A 19,814-nucleotide genomic window follows, 5' to 3' on the forward strand; every position below is an offset into this window, starting at 1 on the left:
AACACCTGCAAAACGTTCCTAAAGATCCTCCAGCCACGTAGAAGGTACCACGCGGGGCCCGACAGCGTCTCCGGTGATAGGAAGACCAAGCAGCATCGCAACGTCCTGCAGGGTCGTTGCCATCTCCCCACAAGGGAGGTGGAACGTGTGTGTCTCAGGTCTCCATCTGTCAACGAGAGCTGAAAGTAGAGACATGTCTAGCTTCACCAAAGCACTCTCAGCAAGACGAGCCACAGTGAGAAGACCTGCCTCGCTCAGCCTACATCATACAGTGCTCAAATTTTAATACATTATATAATGAAATGTATAACGGATAAAAACAGAAAATATACGACATATCACTTGGGCACCTATCGTGGGTCTACAGCAACCAACTCTGCAGGTGGACGGGGACGCAGCACGTTTAGTTCTTGGTGCTGAACCTTCGCAAGGAAGGACCGGTGACCCGAGTCTATTGTTGGGTCCAGCAACGCAGGAGTAACCCGGCCATACCTACCACGTAAGATCAAAACAATACAATACAATCACACACATCTAAATATTTCTAATATTTCCTAAAATATCTATAAGATTTTCTAACCATTAATAATAATTTCTAATATTTTGTAACATTTTAGAAATTTTCTAATATTGTCTTGCAATTTTTAAGATTAATTAATTAGATTGCTAATGTACTATATCAACACTAATCACTACAATTAACTACACCTAAATGTATCACTAATCAGTCCTAATAATAATTAAAATGATTGCTAATCTACTGTTTCAACAAAATAGTTTCTATAATTTTTTATAATTTTCTAACATTCTCTACAATTTTCTAACATTTTCTAAAAAAATTTCTAACATTCTCTACAATTTTCTAACATTTTCTACAATTTTTTAATATTATCTTGCATTTTTTATTTTCTAATACTTCTCTAACAATTTTCTAGTATTTTCTAATACTAAATCTAACACTTAATGTACTATATCAACGCTAATCACTATAAGTAAATGCACCTAAATGTACCACTAGTCACTCCTAACAATAATTGAACTGATTGCTAATCTACTAATCACTCCTAACAATAATTGAACTGATTGCTAATCTACTGTCTCAAAAAAATAATTACAACATAATCTATTTATAAAATGTGAAAAAAATTAGTTAACTAAAGTCGCCGGCTTGAAAATCCGACAGGGCTTCGCCGCTTTGCCTCTCCCTCACCCCTCCTCTCCCTCTTTTTTTTTTTCTGGATTTTTAGTAAGGCAAATGAGGGGGAGGGGCAGCCAACACCCTTATATAGGGGCGGGGGCTGGCCGCTCGGCTGCCGGGCGACCGGTCCCTGGGGACCGGTCTGCAAATTTTTTTCATCTTTTTTTTGCAGGTAAGCCCCTGCCGCCCGACAGCCGGGCGGCCAGGTCCCGGCCGCCCGGCAGCGGGGCGGCCGGGGTATATTTCTGTAAATTTTTAAATCGAAAATATATTTTTGTGAAAAACGGAAATAAAAAATATAAAAATAAAAAAACCGCTCGTCTCTCCCCTCTCCCCTGTCAGGCCGACCCCCGTCCCCTCCCTCCCTCTCCGCTCCGCCCCCACTCCCCTCCCCTCCGGCGAGAGGCGAACCGAATCCATGGGGAGCTCCTCCAACACCAACACTAGCGGCGGTGGAAGCGACAAGGACGACAAGAAGGAGGACAAGGGTAAAGGCAAGGACTCGGCGGAGCCATCCTTCAAGGAGGGCGACAGGGTCCTCGCATACCACGGCCCCCTCCTCTACGAGGCCAAGGTTCGCCGTCGCTTCCATTCCCTTCCCTTCCTGGCCCTGTCGACGGCGACCTCTTCCTGGATCCTAGATACAGTCGCTAGTTCCGCCTGCGCTGTGCCGTGCTGTGCTTCCTGAATCCTGGATGCCCTGTTAGGGTTACGATAGCATCCGCCCCCCGTCCGTTGAATCGATTCTATTCTGCCTGCATACATTGCGCTAGCCGCTACGGTCCAGGCTTTATCATTCCCTGTCTCTGCTTCCTTTGCTTATTCAATTCACTCCTAACGGAATATTTTTTTTTCTCTCTTCCAATTTCTCAAGGTTCAAAGAATCGAAAATCTGGACGATGCATGGCGCTACTTCGTTCATTACCTGGTACGTCTAAGTCACTCCGTTTGTAAGCATTCTTAAAGGCCTTGTTTTCTCATGCTTTCTTTGTACATTGGCCGCTAGGGTGTTTCTTACTCACATATAAACTAGCATGTACCTGAAATTTTTTCTACTTCTCTAATTCTCTGTCATCTCTTGTAGGGCTGGAATAAGAAGTAAGTTTCTGTACTCCATGAGCGGATGGGATGCTAGATGGACAGTGTCTATATGACCAGGATCAACTCCGAGACAATTATTACAACAACTGAACAAAGCATGCTCTCCCTTACCTAAATATAAAACCAAACTTAATCAAACCAACACTATGCTACCAGAAACTGAAGGAGCACATTCAAACTCTCTAAAAGCCAATCCTCCTATAGAGATGCCCAACCATGGAACCTGCTGCCTGAACAGCTTCTTTGATCCCTGATCTCCTTCCCACAACCTTCTTTTGCCTTGTTTTTTTTACCTGCAATAAATCCCATGATTCAAGCCAATAATGCAAAATGAAAACAATGTTTGTAGGCACACCAGGTAATTGGTGTTGGAAATAAGCTGCATTCCTCAATTTATAGAATGTCTAAATTAATACTGAGCCCCCAAAAATCAACAAAAAATATATGTTCTTTAGGAAAAGCATGTAAGCATTTCCCAAGGGAAGGATCAATGCAGCTAGGAGCTTTTATAACAAAAGCACATGCAGCCACATTCCAAGTTTTAGCGCTGGCTGCTGTTTAAGCGAATCACTACATTGCATTTTTAGGTTAACCATATTTTGATAGTGTTTCTTATCCATGAGTGATGAGCTCCGTCAAATGCTTGTTTTTGTTGTCATCAAACTTAATTAGTTGCCCCTCCCTGCTGTTTTAACTTTTAATTCACCAATTACACATTCTTCTTAACATATTCAATTTGCAATGTATACATAGCTGGGATGAATGGGTCGCGAATGATCGCTTATTGAATTTGACGGATGAAAATGTCCGCAAACAACAAGAGCTTGAAAAGAACCAAGTTGTTGACAAATCAATCAAGTCTGGACGGTCGACACAGCATAAACTGAAAGGCTCCAATGGTTAGCTTTCTCTCCCCTTCCCATGTTCCTTTACGAGCTGATGGCCTGTGGTTGATAGATTCTAGTCCTATCCATGATACACTGTATGCTGAACTGATGCTTACATTATCTATTAAAGCAAATCTTTCTCTAGTATGTGGATAACTGTGGATTGCACTCCTGTTAGAGTTCTTATTTTAATAGTTCTACCAAATTATTATCTTCAGTTGCTTGCTATCTGTGGGAGTTTAGAGTTGAGACAGGAATGGCAAGGCATCATGATGTTGTAGCTACAGATGAACATTCTGATCATTTAACATCGACAGATCTAACTGCAATTGCATGCTGGGGGGTTATTTTGTGAAAATAATTTTTAGTTATCATCCATTACTGGAATAATTTTGTGATAGGATGTGAATGACCTTTGATATTTGACAATTATGAAGTTCTATTAATTCTTATCAGACACTTGGAAGCTTCCTTTTCATGTTTTTTTGTTTCATCTTTACAAGCTTGTGATCATGCTTTGTTCTTGAAATGTCTTACTTCACTATGTCATTGCTCAGCAGAAGCAAAAGCTGATAAAGACGACACGAAGAGTCTTGGTGAGTATTTTTAGTATTTTTTGTTGTTGTTTGGTACCTTCTGTTGTTAGTTAACACATTACTCTTTTCCAGCTTTTCCATTTGCATAATGTATTATATTTGTCTAATTTATCTTTATCATTCTGGAATTTCAGTCAAGGGGAAGAAACGCAAGAGTCAGCCTGGTACTGAGGTGACCATAATTCCTTAACCTTCTGTTTCACGATGTGCTACTTTCCATGAAAATTTTATTCTCATTTTATTTATCCAGTATGATACTACACTATGCACTTTCAGATAGTATTGCTAAGCAAGTGATTTTTCCCTTTCAGCCTCTTGCTAATTACTAAATACATTTATTACTTTGTTTCTATTGTTTGGTGTCATTCAATTACGTCTGTCACTTTGTCATTTATTGCAATTTACCAAATGAAATGTTGGTTCATTTTCTTGGCATGGAGGGCCCATAATTTGTATTTTCATGCACAAAAATGTAAGGAAATTATATGTATTGGTTTGGAATTTCCCCCCTTGATTATAACTTTTGTTTTTGAACTGGCTATGTCCTTGGTACGAGTTGATATGTGTTTTAAGCCAATCCAAGCCCTGAAATTCTATTTTCCAACTGAAATTAATTTCTGAAGCATTGGAAATGTTGGATACTTGTTCATATCAAATGAGGGCAATCTTGTATTCATTTGACCACCACAATGAATCGGTTTCCCACACCCACCCATGACACGAGCAACTGACAATTTTTTTGTTTATAAGATGTCTTTTGCTGGTAAGTTGACAGATTGTGGTAAATCACTGATTCACTGCTAGTCTTGTAACATATGAATTTATCATCTCTGATGATTCAGGATAAGGAAAGAAGATCATCAGAAAGTCTCCTAGTGTCACAGTTTCCTTTGACACTGAAGAAGCAACTTGTGGATGATTGGGAGTATGTCACACAGATGGGTAAGGTATTTACTTATCTGCCTGTGTCGCCTTTCATTAGTGTCTCTACTCTCTAAATGTACACTTGAGTGCTTCGTAAACTATATAGTGTGATACTTTGTGTTAATTGGCTTGGAATTCCAGCCGCCCAAAGTGTTAAGCTCATTGAAAAATGCCATTTTGGTCCAGCTTTGAATCTTAGCAAATAATAATATATCTGTAGCATTTAAAATATTAAAAAATACAAACACTTGCTGAACTAGCAGTCAAATAAGAAATGCCACCAGTCCTACATTACTTGCACATTACAACAAACACACATTAAACATCAAGAGCTGATTTGTCCATGCCATAGGATCCATAGAAAATTGTAACATTTGAGCTTGCATTTATTTTCCAGATCCAGACCCACTGATAAATAGGGGGAATATGAATATCAGCTGAAATAACCAAGTTAACCTTAGTGATGAATTGATCTGATCTGAACGCCTGATGATAGCCCTTTTTTTCTTTGAAATGGATAGCCATATTTGCTTTGCACTGCTATTCATCCTGAGCTACAGTGAGATTTCCTTGGCCTGTAGCTTGTAAAACTACCACGTTCTCCTACTGTTGATGAAATTCTAAAGAAATATTTGGAGCACCGGGCAAAGAAGGATAGCAAGTGAGTATACTATGCTGACATGATTCTTATGTGTTATGCATACTTTTTTTTTCTTGTCACTCATGGTCTTGTGCATTACCTGAACGATGAGCTCCCTTTTATGGTACCATTTTATAATGTAACTTATGCCTAGCAGCAAGGGTTGTTCTCGTCAGGATGTTGGTGGTATAAAGCTGGCTTCTAACCCTGCAAATTCCTTTACTATTTAGGCAATTTTTGTGATTAGTTTTGCAATAGGTTTATAGTTATGTTGGACGTACATTATCATCATCTCATCAATTATATTGTTGTTATCTTATCATGCAACAGAAACAAATATAATATGTAGTATTGAAATGACATTCGCTTATTCATATTGACAATATTAATGCTATAATTCTCTCAATTACATCAATGTGGTGAAATTTGCTGGCAGCTTCAGCTGCTGAAATAACAGTTCAATTATTCATATTGATACACTGCAGTTATGCAAACTCTATTATTATGCTGCATTTTTTTGTAGTTCCATTTTATCATGGTCAAAGTAACTTGTCATTCATTTAATTTTTTTAGCTCTTTTATTTCCTTTTGAATTTTGATTGGTTGTCAGTACCAAGTATTGTTTTCCCCTTCTAGAGTTATAGCTTTACTATCTTTTGTGTTGAAGGATAAATGACTCCTATGCTGAGATTTTGAAAGGATTACGCTGCTACTTTGATAAAGCATTGCCGGCAATGCTTTTGTATAAGAAAGAGCGAGATCAGTATAATGAAGAAGTTAAAGGTGACGTCTCACCCTCAACTGTATATGGAGCTGAGCATCTATTGCGTCTTTTTGGTATGTCCAACTGCCAATTGCATGATATTGTGTTGTATTTCTGGTTTATCATTCGATCATTTCCTTGTGTTTCAGTTTGATATGCTCTCGCTGAGGTCATATTGATTTACCACTAAGGCATTTATTCATCTCATTTTGACTCATATGCTAGTGGTAAAATAGGAATCTGAATTGGACTTTTTTATAACCTTTCTGTCTTAGTGATAAAAATGAAACTTTCCAACTGATCATATCATTGCTGTGGGTACTGCAATGTTTCTATTCCCATGCCTTGTTTCTCACGTACTGGTGCTATGGCCACTGGTATTCCTTGTTATTGTTTACTTTGCAGTCATTGCACACCCTCTTAGGCCAGTCTCAGTGAGGAGTGTCATAGTGATGACACGCCTCTGTCATCCCCAATATAGTCATCCCATGAAACTCCCTCTCCTCTCTCCTCATAAATGACTCTACCATGTCAGCAAATTTGCTGATGTAGCATGACATTTAATGCTCACGACACTCCTATAAGGCCAGTCTCAATGCAAGTTTCATTGCACAGTTTCCAAAAATAGGGAACTTGGTAATCATGCCATGTGGGTTTCATGGGGATGAAACTCTTCTCTCATCCCATGAAACTCCCTTTCCTCTTTCTTCATAATGATCATGCCAAGTCATCCAAAATGCTGATGTGGCATATAAAATTTAATGCATGAAACTCTCTATGAAACTCCCACTGAGACTGGTATAACACTCCCATTGTGAATGGCCAAGTCTTTTCGAATTTGCACTGAAGGCAATGCATCATCTTCATGGTAGAGAGGTCATAGGTGATACTATCCTTGCATCATTACAAGGTGTACACCGTTCTGAGGGCTGTTTGGTGATGTCAATAGCTGAAGATAAAGTAATTTAGGAGAGGAAGATAGATACAGTTGGTTTGTAACTTGGTTAAAATTTTTCTTGCTAAATCTGAAATGGTAACAGTGGGCGTCCTCCAAAATTTACGAGAGAAAGTCTGGATTATTTGAGAGGACACTGAAAAAAAGTTTGGAGGAAAAGAGGCGAAAGTGGTTTGCTATCCTCCAAACTCCTGGTTTTAAAATTTGATCTGCACTGGAAGAGGCAAAATATAAAAGCTTCTGCAAAGTAACAAAAAACAAACAAGAATGTCAAAAATCAAGTCTTTGCCTATAAAACTACTTCGTTACTACTGAAATTAAGTACTATACTTTGTTACTACGGAAATTAAGTACTTGAAATTTTACGGAGTGGTAGACCATCATGGCATCACCCTTTCTGAACTTTTTGATTCTCTTGTATTCGTTAGATGTTTGAACTTTGAAACTGTAGTTATCTGACTTGATAGATGCAACTGATGATGTGTGGGTGGGTTTGCAACTTTGCATAGATCACATCCCCTTCCTCTAGATGAATGATTTTTTGGTACAGATGGGGTGGTTTACATGAAAGTTCTATGTTGATATACCAATCATCTTGCAAGGTTTAAATTTGAGCAGAAAGGTCCATATAAAAGTGATGAATTTATTTGTTTATTTGCGCACCATTTTACTAATATATGACTAAGTGTAATTGATATAGCTTGGTTAATATAGTTGGTTTCATCGGAGCATGCCAAGTCTGTCACCAGGCATGCCCTTGTCTACATATAATAAATAAGTATTTTGAATTCTTAGCTTGCACCACTTTGCAGTGAAATTGCCGGAGTTACTTGCTTTTGTCAATATGGAAGAAGATGCACTGAACAAACTACAGCAGAAATTGCTGGACATTCTCAAGTATGCTATCTTGTTTGAGTATTATGCTTCTATGTTGCTAAACTGCCAACTTGTTTGCTTGACTGCAATTTGACTGATTTGCTGTCAGGTTTCTTCAGAAGAATCAGAGCACCTTCTTTGTCACTGTGTACGATGGTAACCGTAAAGGTGCTGATGGATCAAAATCCAAATGATGGATCTGAATGTTTTATTATGTAACATCTTTTCCTGGACTTGTTGCGTAGGTTTTAGTCTGGCATTGTTGTTTGTTATGGGTGTCATTTAGGACTCTGCCATATGGACAGCATTGACTAGTGTGCACTCAAAGTTGTAGGATAGCTTCTGTAGATGTGTGAAATATGGTGCCTGAACTGCCCTATGCATGTTGTATTTTCTTGAGATGTTGGGAACTAAGATGGCTGAGTTGAATTGTTGTTTTGAAGGTGGCGAATTAGACTGATGGAAGTCCTCCATCCCTACAATGTTATATAGGGATTGGGTTGTATTACTATGTCATTAGAGTCCACCCTAAACATGTTTGCAATGGGTGATGTTTTTTTATGCATCCTGTTAAGTGAAGTAATAATTTAGTAGCGATTCTTGACATGGTTCAACTTTATTTCAGTAGTAGTTCGTAACTATTTTTTTTAATGATTTTTTATCCATTAACAAGTTCACCATATATACTAACTTGGTTATACTGTGTTTATCCATGGTCTAAGGAAAATAATTTCCATAATTTTCATCAACTGATGATATCAAATCAAAAGTATAGTTAATGTAAGATTTTCACACTCAATTTCTAATTAAATGCATTGAAGAAAAGAAGGGGTTGCAGTATGTTATTTAATAGGATGGGTGGTCATTTTGTATTGATTTTTTTCTTGAAAAATGTACTTGGTTAATGTCTGTCAAAAGAAGTATTTGGTTAGTGCACATTGTGTGCTATGGATAAACATTACATAATGGCGGGAGTACAAGGGACTGCAATGTTATGAAAGAAAAAGAAAAAATTCAGTAGAGCGGGAGTGGAGTGAAATGTTACGAAAGAAAGATATGATTAGATTAAGCCATAGCCACGGATTAGTAATATGAATCACAAGAGACCAGATTAAAGAGGCTGGAGCATCAATGAGTTGCTCACTGCTGTACTGAGTAGTTGCCTTGTTATATGTGGTCTCAAGATGTGGAGGCTCATGGTCACCATATGTTAAAATGGCAGAATGTTTCAGGATTGTCATCATTTGTGGACATTCTCCTTAGAACTGATGCGCTTCAAGTGCAGAAAATGCATAAGCTTGCGAATACCCTCCTTTTTTTCTGGTTAATTTTACATTTACAATAGGGTAAGGATCGGTGACAAAGGTGATGTTCTGGTCACCAAATTGCGTTAAGGTGGGTTCAAAAGAGCTGAAGTGAAAATAATCGTGTATTGGTAAAAGAAATCGTTTAGGACAGCAACACGGTCTCCAAAACATAACTTTGATCTTTTATTTTTATAAAAATATTTATAGAAAAGTGATATACTTAAACTTTTATGAAAGTATTTTTCAAAACAAATCTATTTATATAATTTTCACATTTGTAAACTCAACAACTTAAAAGTTATTGATGATTTATATTCCCAGTGTTTGACCCAAACCTTGTCCAAAACGACTTCCTTTACCAATATGGAAGTAGTATGATGTAGTCATGGATAACTAATGAGGATTAAGGCATCAATGCTCTCAAGTAGAATAGCTCTGAGGAAACTAAGCTTTTCTGCCCATTTGATCGTCTAAGTGATGCACTATCTCTGAATACTTCAGGCTTCAATGGTGATCACTGTAGTTCCAATAATTGCTTCTGAATAAGTTGATTGATCAAAATACTTATTGAGTGGTGAGTTGATGCAATAATATAACACGAGCATTTTTCAGTCAGCTTGGCATTTCACATGCAAATTAGTTTCTAGCAATTCTAACCAGGTACAGAGGACTATCTAATCTACGTACCAAAGCTTCTTTAGCAATCTTGTGACTTCTAGAAGTATGGATGAGTACTGGATGGCAGATCAATGTGCTACTCAGCTTGCCGCCACCAAATTTTGGCGCTTCAGTCTTGGTAGAGAGATCGCATGGGACACTTTATTTGAAGGCTCAACAGAGCTGTTCCCATCGACAATGCAACAACTGATTGGCTTCTCAACCTTGCCAAATGCCACAGGTTTACGAGAGTATATCTCAACGAATCTGCAGATAGGAAGTACTAAATGTCTTTAGTAGTTAAAAATCAAAGGTCCAAAAAGGTTCAGATAGTCGGATGAATAAATTCTCAGAAATTTATACATGTGCAGTAATACATTTCGTGGAAGAAACCTAGCCCAGAATCTTAATATCGGATATATGGCTGAAATAGGAAGCAAATAACCTTCAAATTCATGAATATGGAGTTTCTAAGACGGCTTTAAAAAGAGCTTGAGAGAAAAGAATATCTGAGAAGAGGCAGGAAAGAGAAAATAGAAGGCATCAATGCTCTCTCAAGTATGATATAGACATGGCTAAATAGTTTAGATTTAAGGCAGGGTTCAATAGGGGTATGTAGAGGGTATTCTGGAGAAACTAAGCTTTTTTTACCCACTTGATTGGTTAAGTAATGCACTATTTCTGAATACTTCAGCATTCTTTTTAATGGTTTTGGCTTCACATCATTGCACTACTAATAATTGCTCCTGAATAAGTTGATTGATCAAAGTACTTATAAATGGTGAGTTGATGTAACAAAACACAAGCATTTTTCATTCAGATTGGCATTTCACACAAATTAGTTTCAGTAGACATGTGGATGAATGCAGAGAAGATGACTAGAAGATTGCAAGGAAAAAAGGTTTAATATAATGATGTACAGTACCTAGTCAAATCAGTCAAGGTGCTCATTCGTGCTAAAGAAAGCAGTTTGAATATCAATGGATGATTTCGAGAAGCCAAGGACGGCAATGAAGGATGTAATTTGAGAGATGAGGAGCACATTCAACTAACTTTATGCACAGATGTGACAAAAACCCCCACATGAGATTTGTGTGTCAGACTAAGCACTATACTTTCAGATCTAAAAACAAGGTAACAGTATTATTTCTTGAAATTGGAAATTAAAATTATTTAGAAACAAAGCAATAAAGTACAGAATAATGATCTGGAATTTTCTATATATATCACAATAAATGGGAAACGACAGAGGATGCTACAAACAAACTACATGAATCGAAAAGGAATAAAAATACCTGGTTGCAGCTTCTGTAGACTCCAGTTTAAGATAAGCAAACCCCTTACAGATAGGGTCGCGAGTTTTCTTATTTGCTGAAACTGCTGGATCTATAGATAAAAGACCAGGAAACCCTTTAAAAGCTTGCTTCAGGTCCTTGTGTATGTTTTTCTTTTTTGGGAGGTTCCAAATACGAACTTGAACACCATTGTCATTGAGATCTGTGACGAAGTACAGAAAATGAATCAAAACATCAATGATCAACAATAGCTCCTTCAAGGCCTATTGCAGTAGATAAATGAAGTTATATAAATTACAAACAATATCCATAGGTAATGCTAAGGCAGTTGAGCTATCAACAACATGAAAGCTATGCATGGTAACAACAATAGTAAGAGAATATTTATCTCTATATTTATTTCAGCTGAAACAAGAAGACAATTTGCATCGATCAACATTCATCGAGGCTTAATTAAATTTCACACCGCAGCCTGTTGATATGTTTCTGTCATTACATTAGGAACTGGATTTGGGGTAGAAAGAAAGACTTACAAAGACAATGTTTGCGTGAAGGTTTTGCTTAGTGTTGTAAGGAGGGACGGAAATTCTGGTCATCTTACTGTTTAGAATCTGAAAATTTCTCAAATACTGTTTAAGCGGTTTGATGCAAGTTATAGGGCCATTGCCTTGTCTACCTCATATTTAATTTAATTAGTTCAATGGTACCTTTGTCACTAGAAAATGATTATTAAATGCATATGATGTCATTTCTTTCCAGTGTATCAGTAGTTCAGTACCGCCAGCTTTAAATGAGAAGTTAGTTCTATTGTTCACAACAATGTACGCAAGTATACGACAGATTAGGGGCATACATTCCCTGGTCAAGTGGATTGGCAACGTGCATCCAAGTATGTCTTTGAGCCTCAAGAAGAGAGCAATTCGCCGGTAGGACTAGGAGAGCAGGGAACCAACCTGTGCCTGTTTCTTTGCCGGGACTATTCCCTTCCCGGCGCTTAGCCGAGGCCGCGTCGCCTCCGCGCCGCGCCCCGCCGAGGCCCATCTCCCGGAGGAGCTGCTCCTCGATGTCGGTGGAGTACGTCTTCCCCTCGCCGAAACCCGCCGGCTTGGGCCGCGTCGCCAGGAACTCCTCCTCGTCTACCTCCATCTCCATCCCTTCCTCGTCCTCGTCGTAGTCCCCGTCCTCCTCCTCGTCGTCGTCATCGGAGGTGGGGGCGGCCACGGGCACGGGCTCGCGGTGGCGGCGCCCGTACTTCCTCAGGCGCGGGAACGCGGAGGGGAGGTGGGAGCAGCGGAGCCGCGAGGACGGCGGGGGCCGCGGGAACGCGACCGGCGCCGGCGCGGCCGCCGCTGCGGTGGCGGTGGCGCACGCCATTGGCCGTAGCAGCAGGAGTGGCATTTTCGCTATTATTTTTTTATCCTCCTGTTGGACATGCCCAGTCAGCATCAGTTGCTTACCTTCGTATCGCCACGGCAGAGCGAATCCCAGCCGGAGTTGGGCTGCAGGCAAAGCGGCCCATGGGCCATGTTCTGTATATTCTGTTTCTGCCCTGCTGCCTTTATGCTTCTCTGTATTTCGACTTCAGCTGTTTGCAGTCCTAGCTCCTATGGCAATTGAGTAAATTGCATAGGGAATACAACACATGCGTGCAAATTGGTCCATGAATTTATAATCTGCTTAATCCGATACGCGAACTTGACACTTTGGTGCGTCTACGGTCCAAATCACACTACCTCATGTATTTGTCTATGGTGGGCTAATAGGTGGCTCAACACGATGTGTTAATAAAGAAACAAATTGCATGAAGGTTTGCTGGACACATGATCGATGTAGGGCAATAAACTAAGGTGCGGCCGCATTGACCGCTGCCGTCGCCGTCTCCGCGGCTGCCGCCTCCGGTGGTAATGGAGCCTTAACGTCGGCAAGCGAACACTAATCCTCCTGGATACAGTTAGTTACCAATCTTGGCCCTAATGCTCTGATCTTGTGCTTAATTTGCTCAATGGCGGGAGAAAAGCATTGTTCGTGTTATCGTGTATGCTGGCATAGAAGCTAGCTCTGCAAAATTAGCCTGTAGTCCGTTTAATAGATGGTCTCATACGTTGACATGTAATTTTGAGATGATTTAACAGATGCCTTTTATAATAAGTTATATTTTTGTTATCTCGTATAAATAATATATTCCTTAATTTATGGAATGAAAAAATATTATAAGTTGCATAACAATAACTAAATGGTAAGTAAGCAGTCTCATAGTTTTTAATTTTAACTTATGAGGCGGTTATTTCGAAACAACCACCTCATTCACTCTCCTCCACATCATCAAAAATCATACGACGAGCTATGAAATCACTTACATTTAGCAACATACTGTTGGTATTTCTTAACATTTACAGATAAAATCCGCAAGCGCACGGAAGATACCGTTGTAGCACTTCACCCGGAGAGTATTCATGGTCTTGTATTTTCTCAGAGAACGGAGGTGTAACGATCTTCTAGCTAGTGTACCTTTGAAGAACAAGAGGTAGGAGAGCTTTGGGTAGTGTGGTTTATCTAGAGATAAGGATCAAGGTAAGGTAAACTTAGGCTCGTCACTCGTTCACTTCGGGCACGGGTCTGACCCAGGTACTGTTAGGGACCTTTGGCCTGTAGCTCTATGCCGCACTCGGACAAGGGGGAGTACACTAACCATGAAGCAGCTTCGTAGCGGACGGACGGGGCTGTCACAACTCGCTGTCTACCCCGCAATATTGTGGACTATGAGGCAAACAAAGGTAATCTAGGGCCTAAATACCACGTCTAAGCTTTCCACTACTACTCTAGCATTGCGCAGGGTTACCCGTCTTTATCAGGGGTCCTCTACCAGAGTATCCGTTACAAGAACGGACGATGAACCCGTAAACGAATGAATAACTTAAAAATACTTAACCAAGAACTTACCAGAAGACGAACTCCGGATACTTACTCAAACGAATCGTATCCGTCGAGGTACAAGATGAAGAAAGGACGACACATCCGGCTCTTCTCCGATCCTCAGCCTCACACACTACCTACTCTAATGATACAAGTGGGAGTCCTACTACTACTTCTCCTTCTTGAATGTGTATGTCAATGTGTTTTGAGAGGGGTTAGTGGACGCCTTCTTATAGTCTTGAAAGGGGTCAGTTCCCGCCATCTCTAAGTATGGAAACCTTCTCAACCGCCTTTGCAAGGATAAGAACGAATCACTGGCCAAAGTGCACCTGGACTGGTGCCAGTCCAGGTTCGGCCGACCCATAGGCCACTGCCTTTGGCTGGGTGACTGGCAGGTGGGTCCTTGGCTCCTTTTCACTTGGGCCGGGGTTTGATACGTCGGTTTGCTCTGTCTTGTGGGCTCTCTTTGTAAGTGTGACGCAGGATGAAGTCTTTTGTGCATTTCTGTTGCTTCTTGTGCTTGTTTTTTTCTTATTCTGCGTATGGGTGCTTGCAAACCAAGAATCACCAAAGCTCGTGGAATTGATTAGAATTAAGTCCTATAACCATGTTTGGTGATTGAAAGTTATGAAAAGATACAGGAGTTGATGGTTTTATTTCTAACTTAAGGACCGTCAACAACACCCCCACACTTAGCCCTTTGCTCGTCCTCGAGTAAAGGTGCGAGGACTATGGTGGATGCAACTCCCTTGACGTAACCTGCATACAAGTTATTCCAAGGTTCTCCCAGACTTGTGAACTTTTAAGTGTCTACCATGCTCATCTTGATAATTGAAACTTGGAATGGTTTAAACTTCAGGTTCCTTAGCCTCCATTGCTTAGAAACTTGGGCTTTGTAAATTTTAAAAATCAAGTATAGCCTAGCTCCTCAGTTTGTTCTCTCAGATCTCTCCTTTTGCTTTCTGGTTTCCTCACTGTCGGATTGCTATTCCGGCTAGTCCACTAGAGGGTACCCGGCAGTAGAGTTTCAGGACGGGGATATCAGGACCAAGAGCTCGATGGTAACACGAAGACACAGGGACTTAGACATGTTCAGGCCACGATGAGCGTAATACCCTATGTCCTGTGTTTGGTGTAATATTAGGGTTTGTAGAATGACGTGCCTATGGGTCTATCCACACCTCCTTTTTATAGACCAGGAGTCGTGGGGTACAAGTATAGTAAGATACGCTCGGGTTGTAACAAGAAAGAAGGTCGGATAAGATCCCTAAATATTCGGGCATCTAGCTGGAGCCTAAATCCTGATCCGTAAAAGATCCGTCCTTCATGCAGCAGAGTCCCTGCATGCCGGGTAGTTGTAGCCGAGTCACCGAGCAAGGTAGTCACCAAGATACGGGGACCCTACTCGGCAGGGAGGTACGTAGATCTACCTCCATCAAGCCCCCAAGCGCCGGAGGGCCGAGTTGAAACTTGGCGTCTTGGATGAGGTCTTTTGGTGCTCTTTGAAGATATCCGTATTCGTAGTAGATCACAAACGGGATGTGCCCCTGGGCGCACCTGTTGGGTGTAGCCCCCGAGCCTCGGAAGGTTTTGGAGAAGCATTTCAAGAGTCAAAGAACTGATCTCTAGCCTTTGGCAATCCGAGTGCCTGAGCACTTGACAGTCTGTCAGCGTGCCCGACTATTCTTCGTGATATGTCCAACCAAGTTACAAGTTTGATCTGCAGCCAGTTCCGGAAGATGCTGGACCCTAGGCCCCTAGAGGTTCCCGAAGTCTGCCTCGACATCTAGTTTCCGATCAAGGCCACTAGCAAAGTCACAGGGACATGCCAAGTTATTTTGGCGTCCAGGCCCTGAGGCTCTGGCGGGGTCACGGAGACACACCGGATACTGGCGGCGCCCAGCCTGCGAGCGGGGTCACTGGCGGAGTCACTGAGACGCGCCGAGTCTTCGCGGCGTCCAAGCCCTGAAGCTTTGGCAGGGTCGCGGAGACATGCCGGGTTGTAGTGGCGCCAAGCCCCTGAGCGGGGTTGCTGGCGAAGTCACCGAGACGCGCCCAGTCATCACGGCGTCCAGGCCCTGAAGCTCTGGTGGGGTCACGGAGACACGCCAGGTTGTAGTGGCGCCCAGCCGCCGAGCCGGGTCATTGGAGGAGTCATTGAGATGTGCTGAGTTGTCTCCGCGCCTAGGCCCTGAAGCTCTAGCGGGGTCACGGAGACACGCCGGGTAGTAGTGGCGCCCTACCCCCGAGCGGGGTCGCTAGCGGAGTGACTGAGACGCGTCGAGTCGTCACGGCGTCCAGGCACTGAAGCTCTGGCGGGGTCACCGAGACACGCCGGGTAGTAGTGGCGCCCAGCCCCCGAGCGGGGTCGCTGGCGGAGTCACGGAGACGTGCCGAGTCGTCACGGCGCCCAAGCCCTGAAGCTCTGGCGAGGTCACGGAGACACGCCGAGTAGTAGTGGCGCCCAGCCCCCGAGCGGGGTTGCTGGCGGAGTCACTGAGATGCGCCGAGTCGTCATGGCGTCCAGGCCCTGAAGCTCTGGAGGGGTCACGGAGACACACCGGGTAGTAGTGGCGCCTAGCCCCTGAGCGGGGTCGCCGGTGGAGTCACTGAGACACGCCGAGTCATCACGGCGTCCAGGCCTTGAAGCTCTGGCGGGGTCGGTCACAGAGACACGCCGGGTAGTAGTGGCACCCAGCCCCCGAGCAGGGTCGCTGGCGGAGTCACTGAGACGCGCCGAGTCATCATGACGTCCAGGCCCTGAAGCTCTGGCGGGGTCAAGGAGACACGCCGGGTAGTAGTGGTGCCCAGCCCCCGAGCAGGGTCGTTGGCGGAGTCAGTGAGACGCGCCGAGTCATCCCGGCGTCCAGGCTCTGAAGCTCTGGCGGGGTCACGGAGACATGCCGAGTAGTAGTGGCGCCCAGCCCCCGAGCGGGGTCGCTGGCGGAGTCTCTGAGATGCGCAGAGTCGTTTGGCAGTCCTCCCAGGAACATTCGGAGCATATTCCCAGTTTGTTAAAAATCGAGTCGTTATCTTCTGACTGGATCTGACGCGGCAGAATGGGAGCGGGGCCGTAAGAGGCAATGGTAAAAAGAAAGTTACTGTTCCACGCGCGCCTTCCGCCGTACGATTCCCGGCCGATTTGGAAAGAATTGATTTTGGATCTACCCGTTGAGGGCCCTCGGGTATTTAAACGACCGAAGCGACTCGGAGCGCCCACCCTGTTCCCCAGCGCTCCGAATCCTTCCGCCGCGTTGCTGACTCACCCTGCTTCGGGAGCTCTTGGAAGCTGGAATGTCAGGTGCCTTCACCGGGCGAGCGAGGCGAGCAACGTCACCCGGTCCATCTTGTACCCACACATCTCCCCCAACGACGACTCGCCGCCGGCTGGGGTCGCCACCCTCCTGAACTCCTCCGTCTCCACGTCCAACGTGTAAACGTGAGTGTACTGTTCAGAGTTATTCCTGGCCGTGGAGATGACAAGGCCGCTCTTCTCGCAGAGCCACCGCAGCCTCACCGTGTGCACCATCATCAGCGCCTGCTTCATCGTCCACCTCCACTTCAACTTCCCCGCTTCGCCCTTCAAGCAGCGGCCGTCGACGATGTCTCTGTCACTGTCTGCGTCGCCGTCTTTGCGTCCTCCCCAGTAGGCCCGTATCGTCTCTCTGTCAGCCTTCATTCGGAGCAATCCACCGCCAGGCATAACTCCCAGCAACCAGTGTGTCGCGCAGTGCTCGAGTGGTGCTGCCGCGTAGCGGTGGAGAAGCCCGCAACGATGTACCGTGGCGGCGTCTTGTGGTTTCTCTTCGCCGGGGACACGGCTGGCGCCGGTGCTGCAGCAAAGAGTCAAGTCGCAGAGCCACCCCGAGGTGAGGCCAGAACACGGCCCCGCGGTGCACGATGGCAGCGTGCGGTCCGACGGCGAGATTGATCCTGCCGATCCTGGCGCCGGTCACCTCCGCTTCCAGCCCCCAGCTTCCCGCGTCCGAGGAGTAGCACCGGAGCGCCGAAGCGTCCGCGGTTGTAGGGGAGGAGCACGCGGTAGGAAGAGTACCGTGTGATCATTCGCCGGTCGCTGCCGCCGCGTTCGTCGGCCGCGGTGATCACCATGGACGCGTAGGGCCCGGTGGGGCTGTCCTTTCCGCTCAGCGGCAAGAGGACATCGACGCCTCCGCCGCCGCCGCAGCCGCCGGTGGCGGCGTCCACCGGGTTGTAGACGGCCAGCCTGACGGCGTGGGTGACATTAGGGTTGGCGCAGCGGTGAAGGTCCAGCACGAGGCGGCCGTTCCAGGACGCCACGACGCGGGACGCGCCGCCGTCCACGAGCGCGGCGAACGAGGGTTGGAGACGCGAGGCGGCGGCGGAGAGGGGCACGAACCGCAGCTGCTGCGCGACACCGCCGTCGGTCATGTGCGAGTGGAAGAAGCCGAGCGGCAGGCTCCGGATGCAGGGGTCGGATCGCGGGGTCGCGCGTGGGCAGATGAAGGCGGCATCGGCGGACACGAGGCGGCGCCAGCGCCGGCAGGTGGCGGCACAGCGAACGAGGTCGGCGCCTATGAATCACCAATACTTCAAAATGGGTGTTCTATACGGCCCGATACGGCGATATGCCCCGATACGACTGATACATTTATCGGGAAGTATCGAGAAATTATAATTTAAAAATAAAAAATTTAATTTCCGATACTCTGTCCGATACTTTTCGATACTCCGTCCGATACTTTTGGACCAATAACACCTCATTTGAAAGAGCATCGGAAGCCCATCAATGTATGTCCATCCAGGTTGAACTAATCATTTAGCTATTTTTGGTTGAACTTGAACATTTGCTACGTATGTTGGCCTTTTGGAAAAATAATGTTTATTATCTATTTCGTTCTAAAAAATTATTTGACAATTTATATTTTTAAAAATATATATACTTGCCGTATTAGCGTATCCTTATTTTTTGAAAATCGTCGTATCTGTTTCGGCGTATCGCTTATCGGTGATACTTAGGTCAGCGGTCGTGAACGAGGGCGACGAGAGGACGAGGAGGAGCGCCTTGTCGCTCAGCGGCAGCCCGTCGTCGTCGTCGTCCCCCTCTGCCATTGCGGCGCCGCCCAGGCCCTTCCGCTGGCGCTTGAACGGCTCGTCGTGTGGCATGGACAGCCGGCAGTTGCCTCGCACGGCGCGGGAGGACTCCGCGGCGGCGGCGGCGGCATGGTCGGTTGCGTGGGAGCAACGCTGTGGGTGGGGCAGGGGCAGCAAAACCAACGATCCGGCGGTGGTGAATCGACAAGGGCAAGAGAAGGCTGCTTGGATGGGATCCGCGTGGCCTCGTTGAGTAGCTGGTTCCCAGATTAATCGGGTCTTGTGAATGAATTTGTTTGTGATCACGAGAGCCGAATACCAAAGCGAACGGACTCTTGACAAAAGAGTAAAATATTGGGGAAAACAAACATCAAGAGAAAAGGCCTACTAGTGCATTTTTCATTTTCTCCAAGCTATAATTCCATTGCAAATTGACACGTCCTCGACAAGATTTAGAGTCAACAACTTATTTGTATCAGAACAGTTCCCCCTGTTTCTTCTTTACTTTTTAAACATGATGTGAAAATATATTTGTTATTACTGAAGGAAGTGTATTATTCTTTTTTTACACTATTATGCATTGTTATTATTGAGAATTTCGTTCTTCATGAAAAATGTTCCTAGGCGTG

The 19,814-nt window shown here is 44.2% G+C and overlaps 2 protein-coding genes across 3 annotated transcripts; one reads left to right on the forward strand and one right to left on the reverse strand.

Moving 5' to 3' along the window:
- The first annotated feature begins 1,521 nt into the window (after positions 1 to 1,521).
- LOC120655453 (protein MRG1-like) lies at positions 1,522 to 8,546 on the forward strand. Of its 2 annotated transcripts, none has more exons than XM_039933284.1 (11): positions 1,522 to 1,772; positions 2,073 to 2,126; positions 2,283 to 2,296; positions 3,053 to 3,198; positions 3,744 to 3,782; positions 3,917 to 3,954; positions 4,625 to 4,729; positions 5,288 to 5,367; positions 6,014 to 6,183; positions 7,877 to 7,961; positions 8,050 to 8,546. In XM_039933284.1, exons 1-11 carry the CDS (start codon positions 1,617 to 1,619, stop codon positions 8,132 to 8,134), a joined length of 972 nt encoding a protein of 323 aa, XP_039789218.1. In that variant the 5' UTR covers positions 1,522 to 1,616; the 3' UTR covers positions 8,135 to 8,546. The 2 variants fall into 2 exon arrangements, with proteins under 2 accessions (XP_039789218.1, XP_039789219.1); XM_039933285.1 differs by having other exon boundaries at positions 3,747 to 3,782.
- LOC120655455 lies at positions 7,876 to 12,626 on the reverse strand. Its single transcript, XM_039933286.1, has 3 exons — positions 12,153 to 12,626; positions 11,200 to 11,401; positions 7,876 to 10,171 (listed from the first exon to the last, which is right to left on the reverse strand). The coding sequence occupies exons 1-3, from the start codon at positions 12,595 to 12,597 to the stop codon at positions 10,006 to 10,008; spliced, it is 813 nt and encodes a 270-aa protein (XP_039789220.1). The 5' UTR covers positions 12,598 to 12,626; the 3' UTR covers positions 7,876 to 10,005.
- Between the last annotated feature and the right edge of the window lie 7,188 nt (positions 12,627 to 19,814).

This window comes from Panicum virgatum, chromosome 1N, assembly GCF_016808335.1.
Source record: "Panicum virgatum strain AP13 chromosome 1N, P.virgatum_v5, whole genome shotgun sequence".
Classification (NCBI taxonomy): Eukaryota; Viridiplantae; Streptophyta; class Magnoliopsida; order Poales; family Poaceae; genus Panicum; species Panicum virgatum.